The 20,344-nt window shown below is 45.0% G+C and overlaps 1 protein-coding gene across 1 annotated transcript; it reads left to right on the top strand.

Annotated features, from left to right (window-relative positions):
• Window positions 1-1,040: 1,040 nt before the first annotated feature.
• On the top strand, window positions 1,041-12,966 carry enc3 (ectodermal-neural cortex 3). The gene is made up of 4 exons (XM_083969397.1): window positions 1,041-1,316; window positions 2,638-3,672; window positions 3,768-4,534; window positions 11,415-12,966. The coding sequence occupies exons 2-3, from the start codon at window positions 2,650-2,652 to the stop codon at window positions 4,512-4,514; spliced, it is 1,770 nt and encodes a 589-aa protein (XP_083825523.1). The 5' UTR covers window positions 1,041-1,316; window positions 2,638-2,649; the 3' UTR covers window positions 4,515-4,534; window positions 11,415-12,966.
• Window positions 12,967-20,344: the final 7,378 nt, after the last annotated feature.

Below are 20,344 nucleotides of genomic sequence, written 5' to 3'. Positions count from 1 at the left end.
CCCTAGGTGGGGTTCGATCCCACGACCCACCGCATCGGAGGCGACGATGCTAACCTCTTCGCCAAGAGGTTGACAACCACTTGGCGGGTTGGTTAGCACGTCTTTTATGGGTGGAGTGAGTGCACATCCGTTACACTGGTAAGATGCTGATCTAGTACCAGGCAGCACTAGTATTTGGGTAAATTTTGCATCAATATCCTGTTTTGTTTTGACTTAATGTGTAACTTAATATTTGAAAATTCTCTCATTATTTGTAAATGTTTGTGATTTGATCAATATGCAGGATTGAAACATGATAGGTAGGCTAGGTTATACTGTAAGCTATGAGTCCAATATTTTTGGTTACAGTATGTTTGAAGCTCTTAGGCCAAACAAATGATAAATGAATTATGGCCTCAGGCATCCAGCCCCATTTCTCTCATAAGTTTTATTCCCAGCAGCGTGGAGACAGCTTTGTAACAGCATTTAAAAATTCATCCCTGACAATAAAATTTACAGTAAGCAATACTGAACTGCTGGCTGCATCGGAGGAGCTCATAACCTCAGTATTTCTGGAAGGCAGTGGAAATTATTAGGAATTCACTTTAGTGCCCTACTAGGCACTTAGACATGGCTGTACATGTGGTGCTTAATCCAACACTAGGTTATGACACTGTTATGTGTTCTTGACCAAAGACTAATTTCATTTTTGCTAGTGCCTTCTACTGAATGAAATTTAGGCATATAGATTTTAGTACTAGACGTTACTACACATACTTTAATACTGCTTTGCTGTCTGTATAATCTTGCATTGCCTTACAAAACTGGAGATTTTATTCTCCGTGCAGATCCAAGTGAAAGTGAGTAACAAAGCAGGCAGGTGAAGCACACAGTGGCAGGTGCTTTTTTATGGCATTGATATATAACAATGATTGCTTTTTGGATAAAGCGCAGGGCTGCCTAGTTCTGCAAGGTGTGCGCTGATTGGCCAAGAGCAGCGGGAGTGGGCGGAGCCTCGGTGAACACTACCAGTGTCCCTGCTCTTTCTCTGCGCCCGACTCGTTGCTCTGCTGAAGGCTGCGTGGCTCTCCGAGAACAGACCGACATACAAATTTAAATATCATTGTTTATATTTACTAGTTTTTTTGTGTTGAAACTCAGAGCTCGCGAGGAATACAAATGGCTCAACCGTTCTCCAGCAGTTTAGGATGTGATAAAGTGTTAGACTCGGAAAGCGGAGGAGTCGTCTGAAAGTGAGCCACAACTTCAAACAAACAAGCGGCGGAACAAGTTGTAATCGAGATAAAGGAATCCGGCTGAGCCCTGCTCCTATCAAGGTAAGCATTTAAACTCCTAATCCTCCTCCTCAAGTGTCGCACCCCCGTGATACGTGCTCCTTTTACGTTTCCTCCAAACTTCCCGAAATGAGAGTTTTTTAGTCACAGGCTGTAACACTGGGTCCTTTGATGTCGGCTGGTTGTAGCAGCCTGGGTGTTTGCAGCCTGCTGCTGCTGCTGTTGTTCCTGCTGCTGCTGCTGCTGCTGCTGCTGCCGCTGCTGCTGCTAACTTGGGAGGAAAGTTGAGCGCATGCTGAAGTGCTGACCGGAGTTTCACATTTACTGCACAAAACGAATTGGATTTCACGCTGAGTCCCTCCACGGAAGTCCACCGTTGCCCCTTTTCAGTGGGCCTGAATAGCCGACTTAAATTTATCTGCTGTAGAACAATGGAGGCTTTTATGCGGAAGATATTTGTTTGGTCGTTTTCAAGTTGTGTACAGTCTTTATTAACCCACTGTAGTATACAATCATAGCTGTAAACTAGTTATGGTCGTAATAAGCTTGGATATGATGTTATTACATAATTGCATTTAGTCTAATTTGACTCCAGGATGCAATAAAGTTAATCATATTTTAACTTGAGCATAAACATTTGCAACCAAGAATATTATTTTCCTGCTGAAAACAGCTGCTGTGAGCCAGGATGCAGATGATCAAAAGAAAGATGGGGGTCTTATCTGTTGCACAGTGGTTACATAATTTTATCCTGAAGGAGCTGGTCTGAGGTGTGAGATCTTATGTGGGCTTGTAAGCGTTGCCTTTGGCACCATGTTGGATGTGAAGCAGCAGAGAAACAGAACAGGCTGGCAGGAATCTACTAGCTTTTGCTTTGGCTGGAGGTGACTCACGGCCCTGAAATGTTTATAGGGGTGGAAAGATGTGATAGCAACACACCCAGGTGTTGCTTCTCTACCTAGCACTGTTTACAGAGAGTTGTGTTAGTTAGGATATGGTATAAGGTGGCTTGGATCAGTTTCGACATTGATATTTGTGTAAATGTTTGTGGCACACTGCACACAAACTGGTTTCTGTGTCACAGCTTCTTATCTGATCCGCTTTCATCTCTCCAAAGTCTGAAGTTCACTTCCGATGTTAACCAGCACACTGATATGAGTCCATCAGTGTGCTATTCTCCAGCTATTATAATGACATTTGTTTGACTATAAAATGGGAGTGTTTATGGTGGTGCTCACATCAAAACGAGCGCACATCAATAAAATCCTTCCGCCTGTCCAGTTATCAAATCAAACAAATGCAAAGGAGTGGCTCTGTGTACTTGTGCTCATATTTTTCCCCCTCTGTATTTCCTCCTTTCTAGGTTCAAGTCAAGATGTCCGTCAGTAACCACGAAAACAGAAAGTCTCGCTCCAGCTCCGGCTCCATGAATATCCAGCTCTTCCACAAGACGTCCCACGCCGACAGCCTGTTGACTCAACTCAACCTGCTGCGCAAGCGAAAAGTCTTCACAGATGTTATCCTGAAGGCCGGAAACCGACTGTTCCCCTGTCACCGAGCTGTCCTGGCCTCCTGTAGCCGATACTTCGAGGCCATGTTCAGCGGCGGGCTCAGGGAGAGTCGCGACGCCGAAGTCAACTTCCACGACTCCCTACACCCGGAGGTTCTGGAGCTCCTGCTCGATTACGCCTACTCGGCTCGAGTCATAATCAACGAGGAAAACGCGGAGTCTCTCTTGGAAGCCGGTGACATGCTTCAGTTCCACGACATCCGGGATGCAGCAGCGGAGTTTCTTGAAAAGAACCTCCATCATTCTAACTGTCTGGGGATGATGCTGCTGTCGGACGCCCATCAGTGTCAGAGACTGTACGAGCTGTCGTGGAGGATGTGCTTGGCAAACTTTGCTACTCTCTTCAAGACGGAGGACTTTCTCAGTCTGCCGAGAGACAAAGTCAAGGAGCTCATTCTCAGCGAGGAACTGGAGGTGGAGGATGAGAGTCTCGTGTACGAGGCTGTCATCGACTGGGTCAAGGCCGACATGGAGCAGAGGCACAGCGAGCTGCCTGAGCTGCTGCGCTGCGTCCGCCTGGCCCTGCTGCCCGAAACGTATCTGCTGAAGAACGTCGCTTCGGAAGAGTTGGTCATGTGCCACAAGGTGGGCCGGGAGATCGTCGAAGACGCCGTGCGGTGCAAGATGAGGATCCTCCAGAACGACGGCATCGTAACGGGGTTCTGCGCTCGGCCGAGAAAGGTCAGCCAGGCCCTGCTGCTGCTGGGAGGACAGACGTTCATGTGTGATAAAGTCTACGTGATCGACAACAAGACCAAGGAGATCACCCCCAAAACGGACATCCCCAGCCCCAGGAAAGAATGCAGCGCCTGTGCGATTGGTTGCAAGGTATGAATTTGACACTTAGACACTTCAGTATTTGTATTTTCATTTCATGTGAAGTGGGTGCACTCAAAAATTTGATTTCTCTGCCCATCTCTCAGGTTTACGTCACTGGAGGGCGTGGCTCTGAGAACGGAGCCTCCAAAGATGTCTGGGTCTACGACACGTTACACGACGAGTGGTCCAAAGCCGCCCCCATGTTGGTAGCCAGGTTCGGACACGGTTCAGCGGAGCTCGACCACATGCTGTACGTCGTGGGAGGACACACTTCTCTGGCGGGATCCTTCCCCGCGTCTCCATCTGTGTCTCTGAAACAGGTAGAACAGTACGACCCTCAGACCAACAAATGGACGCTGGTGGCTCCACTCAGAGAAGGCGTGAGCAACGCCGCCGTCGTCGGTGCCAAAAACAAACTCTTTGCCTTCGGGGGCACCAGCGTCAACAGAGAGAAGTACCCCAAGGTGCAGTGCTTCGACCCGTGCCAGAACCGGTGGTCTGTACCGGCCGCCTGCCCGCAGCTGTGGCGATACACGGCCGCAGCTGTAGTCGGCAACCACGTCGTGGTGATCGGCGGAGACACTGAATTCTCAGCCAGCTCTGCTTACCGCTTCAACAGCGAGACATACCAGTGGTCCAAGTTTGGTGACGTGACGGCCAAACGGATCAGCTGCCATGCAGTGGCGTCAGGAAATAGACTATATGTCGTCGGGGGATACTTTGGAGCTCAGAGGTGCAAGACACTAGACTGTTACGATCCATCATCAGACTCTTGGGACAGTGTGACCAGCGTGCCCTACTCACTCATTCCCACCGCCTTCGTCAGCACATGGAAGTACCTCTCGGCATAGAGGGACGCACTGTTTCTACGGTGAGTAATTCTAGGCTCCTTAAAGTGGCACAAACAAACAAGATGTGGATTACATGTGCTATTCATAGTGTTCCTATTGTCACATAATAATGGGAACTGACTCCATAGGAACAAGAATATCTTTAATCAGCTCAAACCGCTCTGTCACTTATTTAACAAACCCACGTGAGTGTTAGTTTGAACCGGACGAGGCCAGTTTTAAAACCCCACGTTGTTGTCGGGGTTGCCAGTGGTTACAGTTACACATTATCTAGCTGGTGCGATGGATAAACACGGTGGGGTCCTGGTTTAAGGAGCAGGAGGAATGTCGGTGGTGCTGCTAATTACAGAGAGAGGGAGAGAGAGCCACAACACAAGAGCTGTGTCAGCGTCAGGAGCGAGGTGGAGAGGCTGGGATCAGGTCTGTGCTTGTAGCGCCAGTGCTGCACAGGGCCAGCCTGCTGGGTGCTAACTGACTCCCTGTTGTGAGTCAGTACCTCAGAGCAGGTGTTAAAGGTGATTTGACAGATGACATTTAAAAGTTATAGAGGGCTTGGAGGTAGAGGGGCACAAGGAGGTTTTGCTGAGTCAAGTTTCCACATAAAACAGCTGAATTCCCTCTTTATACAAAGGTTTCTTTTGTTTTCAATAAAATAAAACAACTTTATTCATATAGCACTTAACTCGAGTGCTCGAGTGCTAAAAAACAAACAAAAATCTACTTCAGCATCGTATAAGGTGACAGAGTACAGGACGACCTGTCTAGAGAAGAAGTGTGTGTGTGTGTGTGGGGGGGGGGGTCCATCTCTAGGGTATGAAAATATTATTGACTGAAAAGTATGATACCGTATCAGTGAAGAATTGCTCTTCCTAATCTGCCTGAAGGAACGACAGGTGGCAGTTTTGACAGTTTCGTTCAAGAGACATGATAAATTTCTCCTGAGGTGTTTTTTTCTTTCTTTTTTTTTGCACAGGCTGAGGCAAGAAGGACAGAGTGTCTAGGAGATGAAATAAGAGGAGGAAACGCAGTGATGTTTTTGAAGGGATTTAGTTTTTTTTTAACTTGTGCCCAGTGGTGGTGGAGTTGGCGTTTTAGTTTTATGATGCAAGCCCTGTCCCGTGATCTTGATTTTAGCACTGATGCAATCAATGGAAAACAGCTCGTTGCTACACCAGATTTGCATTTTTAAAAAAGCTCAGACTCGGCTGCATCTTTTATTGATGGATTTTTGTGGTTTTATCTTTTACTAGAGTTATGCATTTTTAAAGTAAAAAAAATGCGGCAGAGTTTCATTAGGTAGACTACATTCACAGTTCTTCACAGAGCACATACTGTACAGTATCTGTCCTTATGTAATCAGTTTGTGCTGTTCACTGGTTTAATGCAGCCTGTTTGCCTGTCTTTCATCAATTATAACAAACATCCATAATTGCTTCTTTATGCTCACGTTTTACTGAGAGCCATGCGTTAAATATTATACACAAGAAATTCATAATCCACAGTATAAGAAATTCAGCGGTCTGCATCTCTTTCAATGCTTCCTTAATCAAAGTAAAACAAAAACTATAATTTAGCGTCAGTAAGTTTCTATAACAAAGGGCAGTTTTTTCCTGTCGGAGTGACTCCAAACAAGCTATGCTTTCTCCACTGCCAAGAAGTTTGAAAGAAAAGCTAAGTGGAAGCAAGTGAAAAGCAGAGGGCTTATGTGTGACTTGTTTCTACAGTAAACAGTTGGGTATGATGGAGCTGGGGGCTTAGCGATATGAGGCTGCTGGTACGGACCAGTGTCTCCATGCTAGTCAAGGTTTTTTCAGGCCTGATGGAGACAGACAGCCTGGCTATAAAAGATCAAGGCACCGCATCCTTATGAATTCAGTTACACAGTTACGGTAGTAACCATCACACCGCCAACAGCCTTTATGTTTAATTACAGCAGTCATGGAAAAAGCTCAGATTTCCAGCTTGGTGAGCAGGCATCCTACCCTGACGCCGCTTGACTTTCTCTCACCCGTGACCGGAGAGTCGGGGGGGCAAAGATTTTAGGAAAAAAGTGACATAGAGCAGGATGCACACACATACATTCACAGATACAGTATATACTCAAACAGAGGAGGAGGATGAAGCAGAGAGTGGGTAAGACCAGGAGAAGCAGAGCTATATTTTGCGCCTTTGGCAGCCGAGGCTAACGCCTGCCTAAAAATACTTTGCTCCCGAGGCTGTCAACTTTCAGCTAGGATCAGAGAGGAAAATGATTGTGTGTGTGTCTGTGTGCGTGTGTGTTCCTTTCATGTTTATGATCGGGCTGAAAACCACCAGTCAGCTGTTCAAGTATTCACTAGTAGTATTGTAAGTTTTTACACAGTTGTGAAACCACTCGTTTTCTACTTATACTACACTCTCTCACACACACACACACTCACACACACACATTGCATTGCTGGCATTGCCTGTCCTTTAAAAAGCCATCCATCCTCACTCTAATTTGGGAGGAATGAAGGTGTGGCCTGCATTCCCATTAGTAAAGATTTGTTAATGTTGCCTTGTGGTTGAGGCCTTTCAGTTGTCCTGGCAGTGTGCGTGGCCTGTATGGGATTACCAGCCTCCCTGCTCTTTTTGTCACCACCTACTGTAGTGTGTGGAGCCTTGTGCATTTCCACCAGATGTGACCAACTGCAGTCTTCAGTGCCAAACCAGAACCCACTGTTGATGGAAAAGTATTTGTAAATGTTAAAGTATTATGGTCCGTATTTGTTATGGTCTAGACGGCTCTTAAATAAACTGAAAACATGGAGGTTTAAACAGACGTGATTTTGATATTACGAGGTGGGCACGGTCGGGCTCTGTGTGATATTTTCTCTTTGTCTTGTGTGATCTTTACAGTTGGCAGCTCGGTTTGAAATGGTATTTTCGCTGTATGTTTTGGAGGTCATACATCAAATGGCATCGGGGTGTAATCCTGTCTGTTGTTGGTACTAGACTACAGGCAGACAGGATGTAACCGGAGATCCCTGCACAAAGTTCAGTTCAGTCCCTCTCTCTCCTTTTAAACCACTGGACTATAACAGCCCCAGAAATCACTGTTATCTACACTTGAGCCATTGTCCCCCCCCCTTTCCTTCTATCCCTCCCTCCTCATCACCCCTCTCCGCTCCAAATCACAGACATAAGCAGCATTCTCCTTTTTTAACGGCTTCTTCAACCACCAAGCACTTATGAGGTGGGCACGGCTGTGTGTGATAGGGTACACCTGGAGAGGTCGGGGGGGGGGGGGGGGCACGCAGGGAGTCATCGGCGGACTCCCTGCATCCCCAGACAGCTGCTGTAAAAAGGAAAGGTCACAGTGGGATCAGGGAGGAGGAGTGCAGAGGCCCCCAGTCACTCAATACTAATGTTTTATTAATGCCTCGCTGTGAGGGCCACCAGGAACACAGGCTGAATGAGGCTTTTATTGCGGCATCTGTGTACAACAAGATCCCACCTCCGCTCGCTCAGACGCATACACAGTTAAAGTTAGCACGTGCGCGCACACACTTTGTCTCCAGTCCCTTGAGTAATCAATCTGCCACATTACAGCCCTTGGCACAGCCGCTTAAATTTGCATAAACCTAATGGAGTTTTTATTGGTCTTTTCTCCACGCTGCGAGTAACAAAAAAAGCAAAAGGGAAAAAGATGCTTAAAATGGCTGAATAATCACCCAGACTAATTTGATTACACCCTCAAAAAGAGACGAACTGTCATACAGTTACAGGGGCCTCTTCAGGAAGCCAGCTGGGACGGGACAGTGTGTGTGTCTGCCTGGTAATTAATCTGAATTACGTAATATTTGCGCCGCTGAAGTAGCGCTGAAGTGGCGCGCATTCAGTCACAGAGACGCTCTTTGTCCCCCGGTCTTAAAACTGGAGCTTCTACGAGGATTCATCAAGACGCGGCTCATTATACTCTGCAGCTGTACCAAGATGTGCGAGTCTACGAGTCCTTTATTCGTCCCCCAAAACAATGCAGACTCATGTAAATGAAGTGACTGTGATTCATACCGTGGTCAATACAGTGGAATTCTAGGTGGTCATTAGTAAACATAGCACAGGCCTTGCCGGACACAAGGGACAGATAAAGAAAGAGGACTCAGCTTTTGGGTCGGTGTGTTGTGGGTAATTGGGCCTATAGAAGGCACAGATGGAGTCCAAGGTGCAATAAAAAAAAAAAAAAAAAAAAAAAAAACACTAGAGATGGATGTCACGATGCAGGTGTCATCCACTTGATAAATGTTACCTAGTCCCATTGTGTGTGTGTGTGCGTTCTTGTGTGGCTAGACATCTTAAAATCACGGAAAAGCTTGACATTTGAGACTTTTGTCAAACTCAATCTGGCGTTATTCCCATGTGAAACAGACAGATTGAGTCAGGTTAAACCTCTGAGTGCCAGATCCCATCACTTCATACAGTCTCGGCCCATCTGTTTGGTCAGATGAAGGACACATGGACTCCCTGCATCCATCCCTCACAGCAGCAGCACACTGCGGTTACTGCAACAGACCAGAGAAAAAAAAACACACACACACACACACACACACACACACACACACACACACACACACACACACACACACACACACACACAGGGCATCTGGGTACTTTCTGGGTTACAGTTATTAACCTCGCCCCATGTTGGCAACCCGCACTTTCTCGCTCAAGACATCCTCCTCCCTGTTGGCAGGAGGAGGTCAGATCTGTGAAGGTCGATTTGACTATTTTTGGTACAGTGAGTGAAGTAAAAACACAAAGTTTGCACACAAATCAGGATGAGTTTGTCCAAATAGATGATAGTTTTTTGACATGCGTCAAACGTGGACAGTGAGGCTGGTACAGCCAAGTGTTATATGTAATTGACCTTGATATGACAGGTAATAATAAAGGGATTCTGAGCTCATTTCTGAAGACAGCAGGACCCTTGTTGCAGAGGTTTGGAGTGTGCGACAGGTTGTTTGATGGATGATGACAGACACATGACCTATGTGGAATTCAGCCTGACGCTACAATCTAACTCTCTCACTCCCCTCTGGAGTGTTTCTAATTATATGAAAAAGTTGAGTAACGCTCAAGAGACATTTTTCAATCTGTACTTTTTTTTGCTGACCTGAGTTCAGATCACACCAGTGGCTCGTCAACACAAATGTTTGTGTGTGTGTGAAAGCATACTCTCGCCGAACTCGAGAGATAGACGACTAAAAATAAAGCTGCGGCTCGTACGAAATTGCGATATTATCGTAGTTGGAGCAGAGCAGAGCAGAAAAGTATTTAAGGTCCAGAGACATGCTCTTCATCATCTGCACTTCAGAGAGATTAGACCAGCAGCAGTAAAACTCAGCCTGTGACCCGTAAACATGTACACAGACAGAGCAGCAGTGGAAACTTCCATCGGATCTGCAGTTGCCTGTGATAAATGTTGCTATATGTTTCACTCTTAGGGTTAATTCAGAAAGGGGGAGCAGAGTTGGAGGTTTCTCTTAGGGCACCAGTAGTTTTTGGTAAATCAATCTCGCTTCACCACAATGTCTCAATTTTGCACTTAAGTTTTTCAACAGACTAAATGAAACGGCATGTAAATAACTCTGCTTCTTATTAATTATGTTATTAGAGGTGATTGTGGGTGGATTTTTGTTTCCAGTCTTTGTGCTGAGCTAAGCTAACTGGCTGCAAATAAGCGCTTTTCCCAACATGTCAACATCCCCAAAAAAAAAAATCAGCCCTAGTAGTTGGTTTCTGTCGAGGGATTCAACATGCGGAGATGAGCTGTATTTGTTGCATTTTTTTTCGTTTTGTTGATTGATCTATTTTAGGATTTGGGTTGAACACAAAACACAACAGTTTGCACAGCATGAACCTGACACGCTTTAATGTACAACAGGGTTTAAATGTACAGTCAGATCAGTTTTCCTACTGCCGCTTAATCTGAAGTTTGTTTGAATCTCTTTGTGCCTCTGTGTTGTTATTTCAGTAGCACAGTGCTCCGAGTTACTGTTGTGCTCCAGGCGATGCATTCGCAACAGTAACAGATGTGTATGGATCAGTTGAGGCTTCTGTAGTATCAGCCGGCTTTGTTGGCCATGGAAATGAGAACTCATTAGGTTATCCAAACAAACCCCCAGCAGAGCCTGCCTGTAACTGTCAACTCTCTACCTCCCAGCATCCAGAGACGACAAGCACATCCTTCATCTGCCGTGGCAGAGCTGAGTTATCATCAAAAATATGCTAATTAGATGTAAACATCGCATTCGCCCCCCCACCCACCTCCCCAAAAATATCCAGTGGAGCATTCCTTCGTAACAGCAGGGGAGGAAAATTAGATGCTCCAAGTATCTGGGGTTGCAGCGTGAGCCGGAGATGAGAAATTCCAAAGACTTCGTCTCAGTGTTGTGTCGTACAAATGGTGCTTCTTAACACGGGCAGGAATTTTGAAAATTGAACCATAATAAGGCCTCATGCATGTGTGACTTATATCCGGATAAAGAAGATGAGCATATGGTTTTGGAAAATGTGTTTTATCTGAGTCCAGAGAAGCTTATTTTTACAGAGCGGGGTCCTCTTCACTGCCACCCTCAGATATTTATTACCTAGTGACATAAATGGCTCGAGCAGCTTAATCCCACATGCCAGGAGGACTTTGGTTAAATAACAGGCCACCCTGCATTATTAACGCTGTGTGGGTAAGCCTGATAAAATGGCATGGTGATAAGCTGATGTGTAGCTTGGAGGACCCAAGTCCCTGCATTCCTCTCCGCTTTCCTGAGAATGTCCCGGCCGCCCCCTCTGGTCATGTGGTCGGTCCTCATACAACAACAGTGGCTCCTCTGAGTTCACAGGACCCAAACATTAATCTCCCTCTGTCTCTTTCCCCTCCAGGTCAGCCGTGGTGTCTGGTATTCAGTCTCCCTTCGCTGGCTGCAGAGAGGAGGAGGAGGAAGAGGAAGGTTTTGTGTGCTGTGCTCCTGCTGTGGCTCCATCCAGCCTGATTTACATTATCTTCATCCACAGAGGAGCGAAGGCCTGATTCCTGGAAACAGCCCAGAGACTGGAAGTCTGCGGCCTCTTTCCACCTGATCTGTTTACTCTTCGTTCTTGTGTAACTTTCTCATGTCGCCACTAGCCTGAGCTGGACCCCGTTGCCATGTATACTGCAGGGACTTCACACAACGGTCTCTATATAACATGTGAGCCACAGCCGGGGAACAGAGCGATAGCATAGACGTGTGCTCAAGAGTTTTCTTTCTTTCCACCTTAACCGGGTCAAATAAGCTACTGTGACTGTGTCGGCCCTGCACTGCTCCAACTGACTCACTCCATCATCTCGCCAGTAGATGACCAGTTTAACAGCCTCTGAAAGGACGCACGAGTGTCTCTCACTGACATGTTGTTTTACAGTGAACTCAAAAAGAAAGCCGGCTGTCCTTTCTTGTGGTTCCTCTTCCCTCCTGACACTGGGCATTTACTCAGGTGTAATTTATTTGGACTGCTGATAGACTGAATTAGACCTTTGCTCTGCCAGGCGTACGGGGAACTGGAGAAGACATTTGGGGAAGTGTATGATTTTGTGCACAGAAACAATCTTCCTGTCTGTATTTTTAGACGTTGGACTTGGGCTTCCCTCAATTTTGGTGAGCTAAATTTGTATCTTCCTCCTCAACTTAAAATACAAGCTGGCGAGAGAGAATGTGGCCCGTTAACAGCTGAAGAAGATACTTTTCTGTTTCAAGCTGGGGTTTTGTTTTTGTTTTTTTCAAACTATCATTTCTTATTGTCATTTTGTTGTGTTTTTGTGTCTCAGGGTTTTGTATAGTTTTGCCTGTATTCGTTCAAGGAAGGGTAACCTTTTTTTGTTTTACGTCTTTTCTGTTCGGAATACTTTTTTTGTGAATGTACTAGTTTTGTGATAAATAATTTTACAGAACTGTCTCCTTTTAGAAAACATTCTTACATTGTGAAAATGTACGACTGTGCTCATCGTTCAAACATAAATATTTTCCAAAACACAAATAGCTAACTTTATTGTTATTTTGGATTTAAAGAATGGAAGCTAGGTATTTCCAGTGTAGTTAACTTTGTAGCTCTAACACCTGAGTATCTTAAATGGAAGTCTTTTTGTGTATGTATAGATTACTTGCTTTGTAATTCATTTGTAGAAGCCTTTGATTTGCACAATTTGTACACAGAAATCTCTTGATGGTCTTAATTTTTTGTATCTTTGTCTTAACCCAGCGTGGGTAGTGTGAATAATCAAAGCCTTTTTGTAGCACATAATTCAGTTGTTTCTCTCTCAACCATCTCCCATTTGTGTGCAGTTTTTTTCCCAATATGTCAATATACTGGTATGTGAAGCTGTTACTGATGCACCATCTGTTACTTCATGTTCTATAGCTCAGAACTTGTCAATAAATGTCATCCTGTCGGGAACATATTTGGTCGTTTGTCCTCTGTTTTCCAGGGACCGGCTGGAATTTGGCAGCTGTGTCATTAAAACAGCCTGGTCAGCCATATAATCACACAGGTGCTCTTAACGTGCCTCGAATAGTTTCCAAACGTAGGTTAAGAGTGGTTTTGGTATTTACCGGGAACACCCGTCTCCTTCCTCCTGTCTGTCCATGCCGTCTCTTATTCTTATAATACCCCCCTTGTCAGGGCGATATCACACACTCTGGTGATGTGGTATGTGAAGTGCAAGCCTCGGCTGCGGCTCTCGCACCCACTACGTTAAAAGATGTGTGCTCGCATTAAAACCCTCAAACCCTGAAGAATGTGCTAATTCTGCTCAGCCAAGTGTCAGTCAGGTGACGCCTCTCCACACCTCTCCGTCCGCACAGACCAGGTCTACGTGAGACAACGCTGTGGTCCAGACTGGGCGTTGGGTGGGAAGATGTCTGGTTGGCACACGTTTGCAGAAGAGGAATGTACCCACACTCACATTCAAGGGAGGTGGCTCCGAATGTGCTGCCTGCAGGCTCCAAGTCTGAAGATGATAGTGACGTCTCAGCCACTGAGCCATTATTGGTGTGGGGTTCAAACAATCCAGTCCTCTACTTTGAAATCACTGGCTGAGCTGTTTCTTTTCATTTCATAACTTTGTGGTATACTTTAATTTTCAAATTCTCGCTCTGTTCATATCAAAACAAACTGCTGCCGGAGCGCCTGTCCCTCAGATGATGTGGTGACGGATGACTCAAAGAACTAATGGTTCTTTGAATTCTGTTCTTGAGCTCGTAAACAGTCATTTGACAAGGGCAGGTCATCGGTGGGGTAAAACTAACCCGCCCCATGACCAAGATCATGTTCCCTATTAGTGGACAAACTATCCAAGACTTGGTGACTTAATTTAACGCTCTTGAAAAAGCCTGAAATTGGACTTTTAGCTAAATTGCACAAAAGGGACTCCACAGTCTTCCAGTCTACTGTAGTGTAATACTGGTAATATGGCTTGAAGTGTGTGTGACAGCAAGAAGGAGGGAGTGAGGCAAACAGAAGGGCGGCTGTCGAGTCATGAGGGAAACAACCCACTGAATGTTTTGCAAGTTGTGCTCTAAGTGATTAGAATATCAAATGAACAGTTCTTCAGATATGTTGATCGCTGTAAAATCATGTCCTAAATATTTAAAGAAAGGCTGCTCAACGCTCTACATGTTTAAATTAATGAACATAAAATCTGCCCCATAAACTCACAACTGATTTTCCATGCAAATTACAAAATTTGTGGAACAAATTACATTAAAGCCTTAAGGGGATGCCCTAAAACAAACACTTGAGTGACATAATGCAGCAGCATTGTTCAGTCCTTTTAAAGTCGACCGAAAAAACTTCAAAGCTCGCCGTTAATTGGATCTAAACAAGAGATGGCTCCAAAAACTGCCATGACATCATATGCCTGTAACAGCCTATGTCCAGTCAAGCATGTGGACATGTTTGTGCCTGTATGGGTACAGGGATTCATCAAAGGTTAATTTATGGATTTTTTAATACAATGCAGACGTGCATAAAAAGATGAAACGGCCCTCTGTGAAAAGGAGACCTGGCACTGGACAGCGGGATGAGCAGGCTGGTCAATGGCTCCTATTGTAATGCAAAATGTGCAAACCGAGCAATTTCAAACACATCTTGCCGACAACACAATTAAACCACCGTGAATAAATAGACATTTGAAAGTCGGCTGAAGACAAAAGAAGCTCAGAGGCTGCCAAAACAAAACAAAAAAATGGAGGGAGGGATAGAGGGAGGAGAAAAGAGGGAGAGAAGGAGGACAAACTGCCATAACAATCTGCTGGACTGAAGGACATGTGGTTCTGTGTATATGTGTATGTGTGTGCGTGTGGTTTTTGTTTGCATGTGAATTTATGCTTAATGTGAATGTGTGTCTTTCGTGATGTGTTTTTGGATGTGTGGATGTGTGTGTGTGTGTGTGTGTGGTGGGGGAGGAGCAGTTGTGGCTTCTTGTTAACCCATAAGAAAGGAGGCAGCGAGGTGTAACGGACAGGGACGTTGCACTCTGCCTCTCCACCCAAATATCGGCGTGTGTCTGTTGGCCTGAGACCCCCAGCTGGGGCCTCCGCCTGGCCCCCAGACGAGGACAAAGACGCCTTGTCGAGGCCAGAATCAACCTCCTCTCACCTTCCCCGGGGGGCCTTGGAGGACGGCCCTGCAGGACGGCTCAGGAGACCCCAGACTAGACTGGTGGATCAATATTTACCTTCTGGCCAAATCAAATCTGGCCCTATCTGATTTTCTGAATTTGATACACTATATGAAGGGCAATAAGGTGACTGTAACTACAACTGGCAACATGGTATAATGTTTGTTTGCTGTAGCAACAGACATGCATTAATCCTACAGCTTTGTAGTGTTCTCCAAGATGTAATTAAGAAGATATTTGAAGTGCACCTAAGTTTCCCTGGTTGCAAATCTCTCTGTTTTCCTCCCATATTCTTTCTCTCTATGTTTCACTTTCAAATTAAGTTTCATTGTACTTTATTGGCAAAAGTTCTGAGCAAGACTCCACAAAACATCTCCAAGTCTTCAAGAATAAATTGTTACTGAACAATGTTGTCTCCTCTCTCTGTGTAGCTGTGCTGGTGATGGAGTTAAATGTGTCTCTGCATCTTTGTGTCTCCCCCTCTTTCCTCCCCTCGTCTCTTTGGCTGCGGGCGTCTCTGCTGGCAGCGTCTCTGAGGTTTCAGAGCTGAGTGGTGAAGCAAATGAGGAGTAAACAGAGTAAGTGTGTGAGACAGACACAGAGAGAGAGACAGACAGACAGTCAGACAGTCTAACTACTGGAGCGAATGCACGAGTTTGTCTCGCTTCTGCGGTCTGCGCAGAGGTGTGTATGTGTCTGTGTGTGTGTGTGACAGGGACTAAGGGTCTTCACAGGTCAACAACACTAAGAGGAATGAGGGACTCCTGAATAAACTCTGCGCTGAGTTGTGTACAGTGACATTCTTTGTTCTAGCATCATAGACCTCATGAAATCCTCAAATGTAATCACAAACCATCTCATTCTTAATACTTTCTAACTATAAACAGGTATTAAAGAAACTGTGACTGAATACATTTTGCTTTTTTACTTGATGCGTGTGCATTTTCTTTAGAAAATTCAAATGTTTATTTATTCTACCAAAATACAATATAATAATGTGTTCAGGTTTTGTTGACAGTCATGTTATGTGTTTATTAATTTATATATTTTGAAACCTGAGGTCATACTTGAATTACGGTACATTCTGTGGAGATGTGTCTCTAATTTTGTGCACTTTGACTCTATGCATCACCAGAAAATTAATTTAATGAGTTTAAACATTGTGGCAGGACTGTTGTATTAGATTGCAGCATACTGGTGTGTTCCTAATTGTCCCTGTGTTGTTGTATCCAACCCCACAGTATTGCCAGATAATCTCTGCATGAATACAGAGGCCGTGTGTTCAGTGGACTTGATATTGTCTGTCGCTGCAGAGCATTGTCACCTGCAGCTGGAAATGATTCATTCAGTCGATGGTACAGTTGAGCACCATGGCCTTAAACTTAAGTCATAGTATTGATGTTGCTTTGGTGTGTCTGTTAGAACCTTAACACCACCTTAACTTCAAATAACAGATGATGCACAGGTGGGTTAAATGATCCCTTAGTATGAACAATCCCTCTGAAAATTAAGCTCCCTCATTACATGAGCCGTTATTATATAAATTAGATGTTTCTATTGTAATTTGACACAGAGGTGTGAAATTGCAGTCAACGTGGATTACAGGGACAACCTGTTTCTGCTGACTTGTTCCAACAACGCTTAGGTCTCTCTCTCCTTTTCTCTCTCTTCCAGATTAATTTCACGGCTTCTATTTTTGAGCGTATGTGCAGTGAAGACCTCTGGCTTTGACAAAGAGAGAGAGAGAGAGAGAGGGAGAGTAATGTGAGCATTGTGACAGGAGAGCGCTTTCAGACTTGCCAGCACTGGCCACAGTAATAGCTGTTTACACAATGGAATAATTACCCAGTAAATTACAGGGGGGAGAAAGGAGGAGAGGAGAGGAGAGGAGAGGAGAGGAGAGGAGAGGAGAGGAGAGGAGAGGAGAGGAGAGGAGGATTCTGGTCCTGGCAGACACACAGTGGATTCAACAGTCAGAGAGTTGATTGTTCAGCATTCGGGCCTTTGATGAGCCCAATTCTGTGAGTTTGCTGCCTTGCAATGACACTCAAGCTCAAACATGCAAACAAACATTCAGCCTTTTTACTGCTGTTTGCCTGCAGATTCAAATACCAAGTTGCCCTTAATGAGAACAGGAAAGCTTGTTTTCTCTTCCTGTTGATGGAACAAACCCAGAGGCAGTCGCTCTCATTTGAATTCTGTGGTACATTCCTCTTCTACTTCATGATATTTCAGAGAGGATTTTATTTCTATTTGACTGCAACAGTTACTAGTTGCTTCCCGTGTGGTCATGTGGAAGCATTCTTTTTGAATGATTTCTTCACAGAACAAGGAGATAAAATCATAAAATATTTCAAAAATTAAAAAAATCAAAGATTAATAAAGAGTACAGTGGCCCTGAGAGATCAAGTCAGTGCAACTTAGGAAAACACATGCAAACACAAACACGCTTCTAATTCAGAAAACATCTTCATCAATATGACAATGCATGTGCTGCAAAAACTCACAACACAATGGAAGTGTTTCCAGGAACAAAGAAAGTAATCGACCTGGCGAAAGGCTAAGGCCACGCTATCAGCACATATTTGCAATAATATGTGTGTGATGAATTAACAAAATCACCAAAAACAAGTCTGTCACTTTTTACTGTAGTGTCCGTGAAAACATTTCCTTCGTGTTGTGAGTTTTGCAGCGCATGTGTTGTCAAATTGAAGAATTCAGTGTGTTTGTGTCTTTGCATGCGCTTTGAATCTTTGCAGCCTATTTGCGTATGTGCAGGGTTATGGGTTTTTGTAGCGCATGTGTTGTCACATTTTTGTCTTTGCAAAAGGTGTCTTATGTTGGGGCAATCAGGGCCACCATAGGAATGTCCCAAATTTGCAAAAATATGTAATAATGCAATGTGCTTTCTTCTTTCCTAAACCACTGATCTCCTCCTTTGTCATGCATCCTGTTCAGAGGGGCCTGAACCTGGAAATAACAAACTATAAAAGTGGCTCAACCTTAACCAGCTAGAGAGTAAAATGCTGCTCGCGCATGATGAATTAATAATGTCATGTTATGTATAATATGATACAGTATTGGTTACATGAAAAGGAATAATACTAGGTACATTTTGCTGATACGCTGTGCTGCTGCTTGGACTGAAACAAAACATGTGCGTACTCCCTCCACCCACGGCCCACAACAGATGATGTAGCTGAATGCCTGTCTGACAAATGGCATTTTTAAGATGCCTCTTCCCTCCTATATTTTCTCCCCTCTTTAAACACAGAGGTGGAAGGAACATCTGAAATATGCACAGCACATCGGTCGAAGAATCCTTTGTGATATGCCATCACGTCACAAAGTCAACACGGGGACAGTTTCATTCACAGGAACAGCGGCACAAAAGCCTTCGTCCACTGACCGTGGCCGATGAGCAGTGACTGTGGGCAGAGCAAGAGACGAGCCAGCGGACATTCCAGTCGAGCCGGGCATACTTGGATCCATGTGGTAAAAGAGGATACATTTCTCTTCCTCTGAGTCACAAAGACTCAGAAAAGCCCTTTGTTCTTTTGTAAGAGCTGAGGTTTTTCTTTTTCATATAAATTGCCACTTCCTCTGTCTCTCATTAATAAATCACAGATTAATTCCCAGTTGGGCTGAGTGGAGTGCAGTGTGGGGGGCTCAAGCAGGAGGAGGAAGGGGGTTGCTATAGGTTGGGGTTGCATGCAGGGGTTTCATATATTGCCTGAGGTGGCACACACACACACAGTTACTGCTTCTGCAATCAAAAATGCCTTTCAACATGGAGGAGAAAAAAACACACTTCAAAAGCCTTGTCGGGCTGATGAGGAGGCCTCAGAGTCGGAGTATGGCAGCTGCAAACCCGCCCTCTGGCACATACACATGCTCACAAAAAGACACCAAACAGAATTATGAAAGAAGCCACAAGCCTGCGTGTGTGTGTGTGTGTGCGCACGCCTGTGTGTGTGTTTGAGACAAACCCCTTCTGTTGCACCATGTCTGGCTGACCACTTCAGATGAGATGTGACACTGAGGATGAAAAGTACAATGGAGAGATACTCGGACGTGTCAGCAGCATCTGCCCCTGTCTGGGGACTGACGTGTGTCGTCCTCCCTCCTCATTCAGACCAGAGCACGGGGGCTTATACGAAACTAATGAAGCAGACACATGCTGTATTAACACACTCTCTCACACACACACACAGAGAGAGACTCACGCATGCACGCACACACAATATAGAGACAGACAAACGAACGTAGCCCCTCTGATTGAACGCAGGGAGACGCCGCGCCATGTGGCTGCACCGTGACCAGCATCTCATCTCAGATTCCTTAAATTCCCCCAAGAGCCTCACTCCTGCTTTTGATACACCCAGACAATGAGATCCTGCAAGAGGAAAGACTCAGCAGCGGTGGGTCACTGCACATACTGGCCAGCAAGAGTAAAACACTGAGTGATTTATGATAAGAATGTAGTGAAAAGCCAAATTGTTTGAAGGGTGTATTGTTCACGACTGTAACTGAACTGAGGTGTGTTTTGTTATTTTCAAAAGGAGGCGAAGGCCCGACCGCCGTGCCCTGATTGGCTGACAGACACCATGTCCCAGAGGACTGAGGGAAGGTTAATTAAAAGACAAACTGTCAGAGAAAGAGAGAGAGGGGGGGAGTCACAGTTCTTTTCTTCTTTTTTTTTAAACAAAGAAGAACAAACAAGATAAGAGGAGGATATGAAAATGAGTCTGGAGGAGATTTGCTTTGTGAGAACAACAGTGCAGTTGTCCTTTGTTTGTGGTAGAACAGGTTCTTGTGCAAGTTACAGTAGATGACAGAGCTTTCAGTGGAGCTTGTGTCGCATTATCATATTATCCTCTTTAATGCACTTTAACCCTCTGCCAAGAATGCTCGACATGTTAATGGTATGAAATCAGACCCACGGGGAAAAAAAGAAAAACACTGTGTGTGTGTGCCTGTGTGTTTGGGTGGGTGGGTGTATTTACAGTATGTTGTGCATGTGTGTGCACACGCCCAGGAAAGATTTCACCAGGTTGGCAAATAGTTTCTCCTCTGTTGCATAAGTTAGGTCTCTTCCTCAGAGGTGATGAGATGAGAACTGTAGCAGATGACGGAAGGATTTCGGAAGTCAAGAGGT

The sequence above is a fragment of the Trachurus trachurus genome (assembly GCF_905171665.1).
Source record: "Trachurus trachurus genome assembly, chromosome: 4".
NCBI classification, from domain to species: Eukaryota; Metazoa; Chordata; class Actinopteri; order Carangiformes; family Carangidae; genus Trachurus; species Trachurus trachurus.
This window is presented reverse-complemented; position numbering and strand designations above follow the sequence as displayed.

What these genes read in the sequence shown, in the direction of transcription:
- enc3 (XM_083969397.1), top strand. Translation starts at nt 2,650, where the DNA reads ATGTCCGTCAGTAACCACGAAAACAGAAAGTCTCGCTCCAGCTCCGGC. An exon ending in CCTGTGCGATTGGTTGCAAG is followed by an intron (nt 3,673 to 3,767) that starts GTATGAATTTGA and finishes CCCATCTCTCAG; the next exon opens with GTTTACGTCACTGGAGGGCG.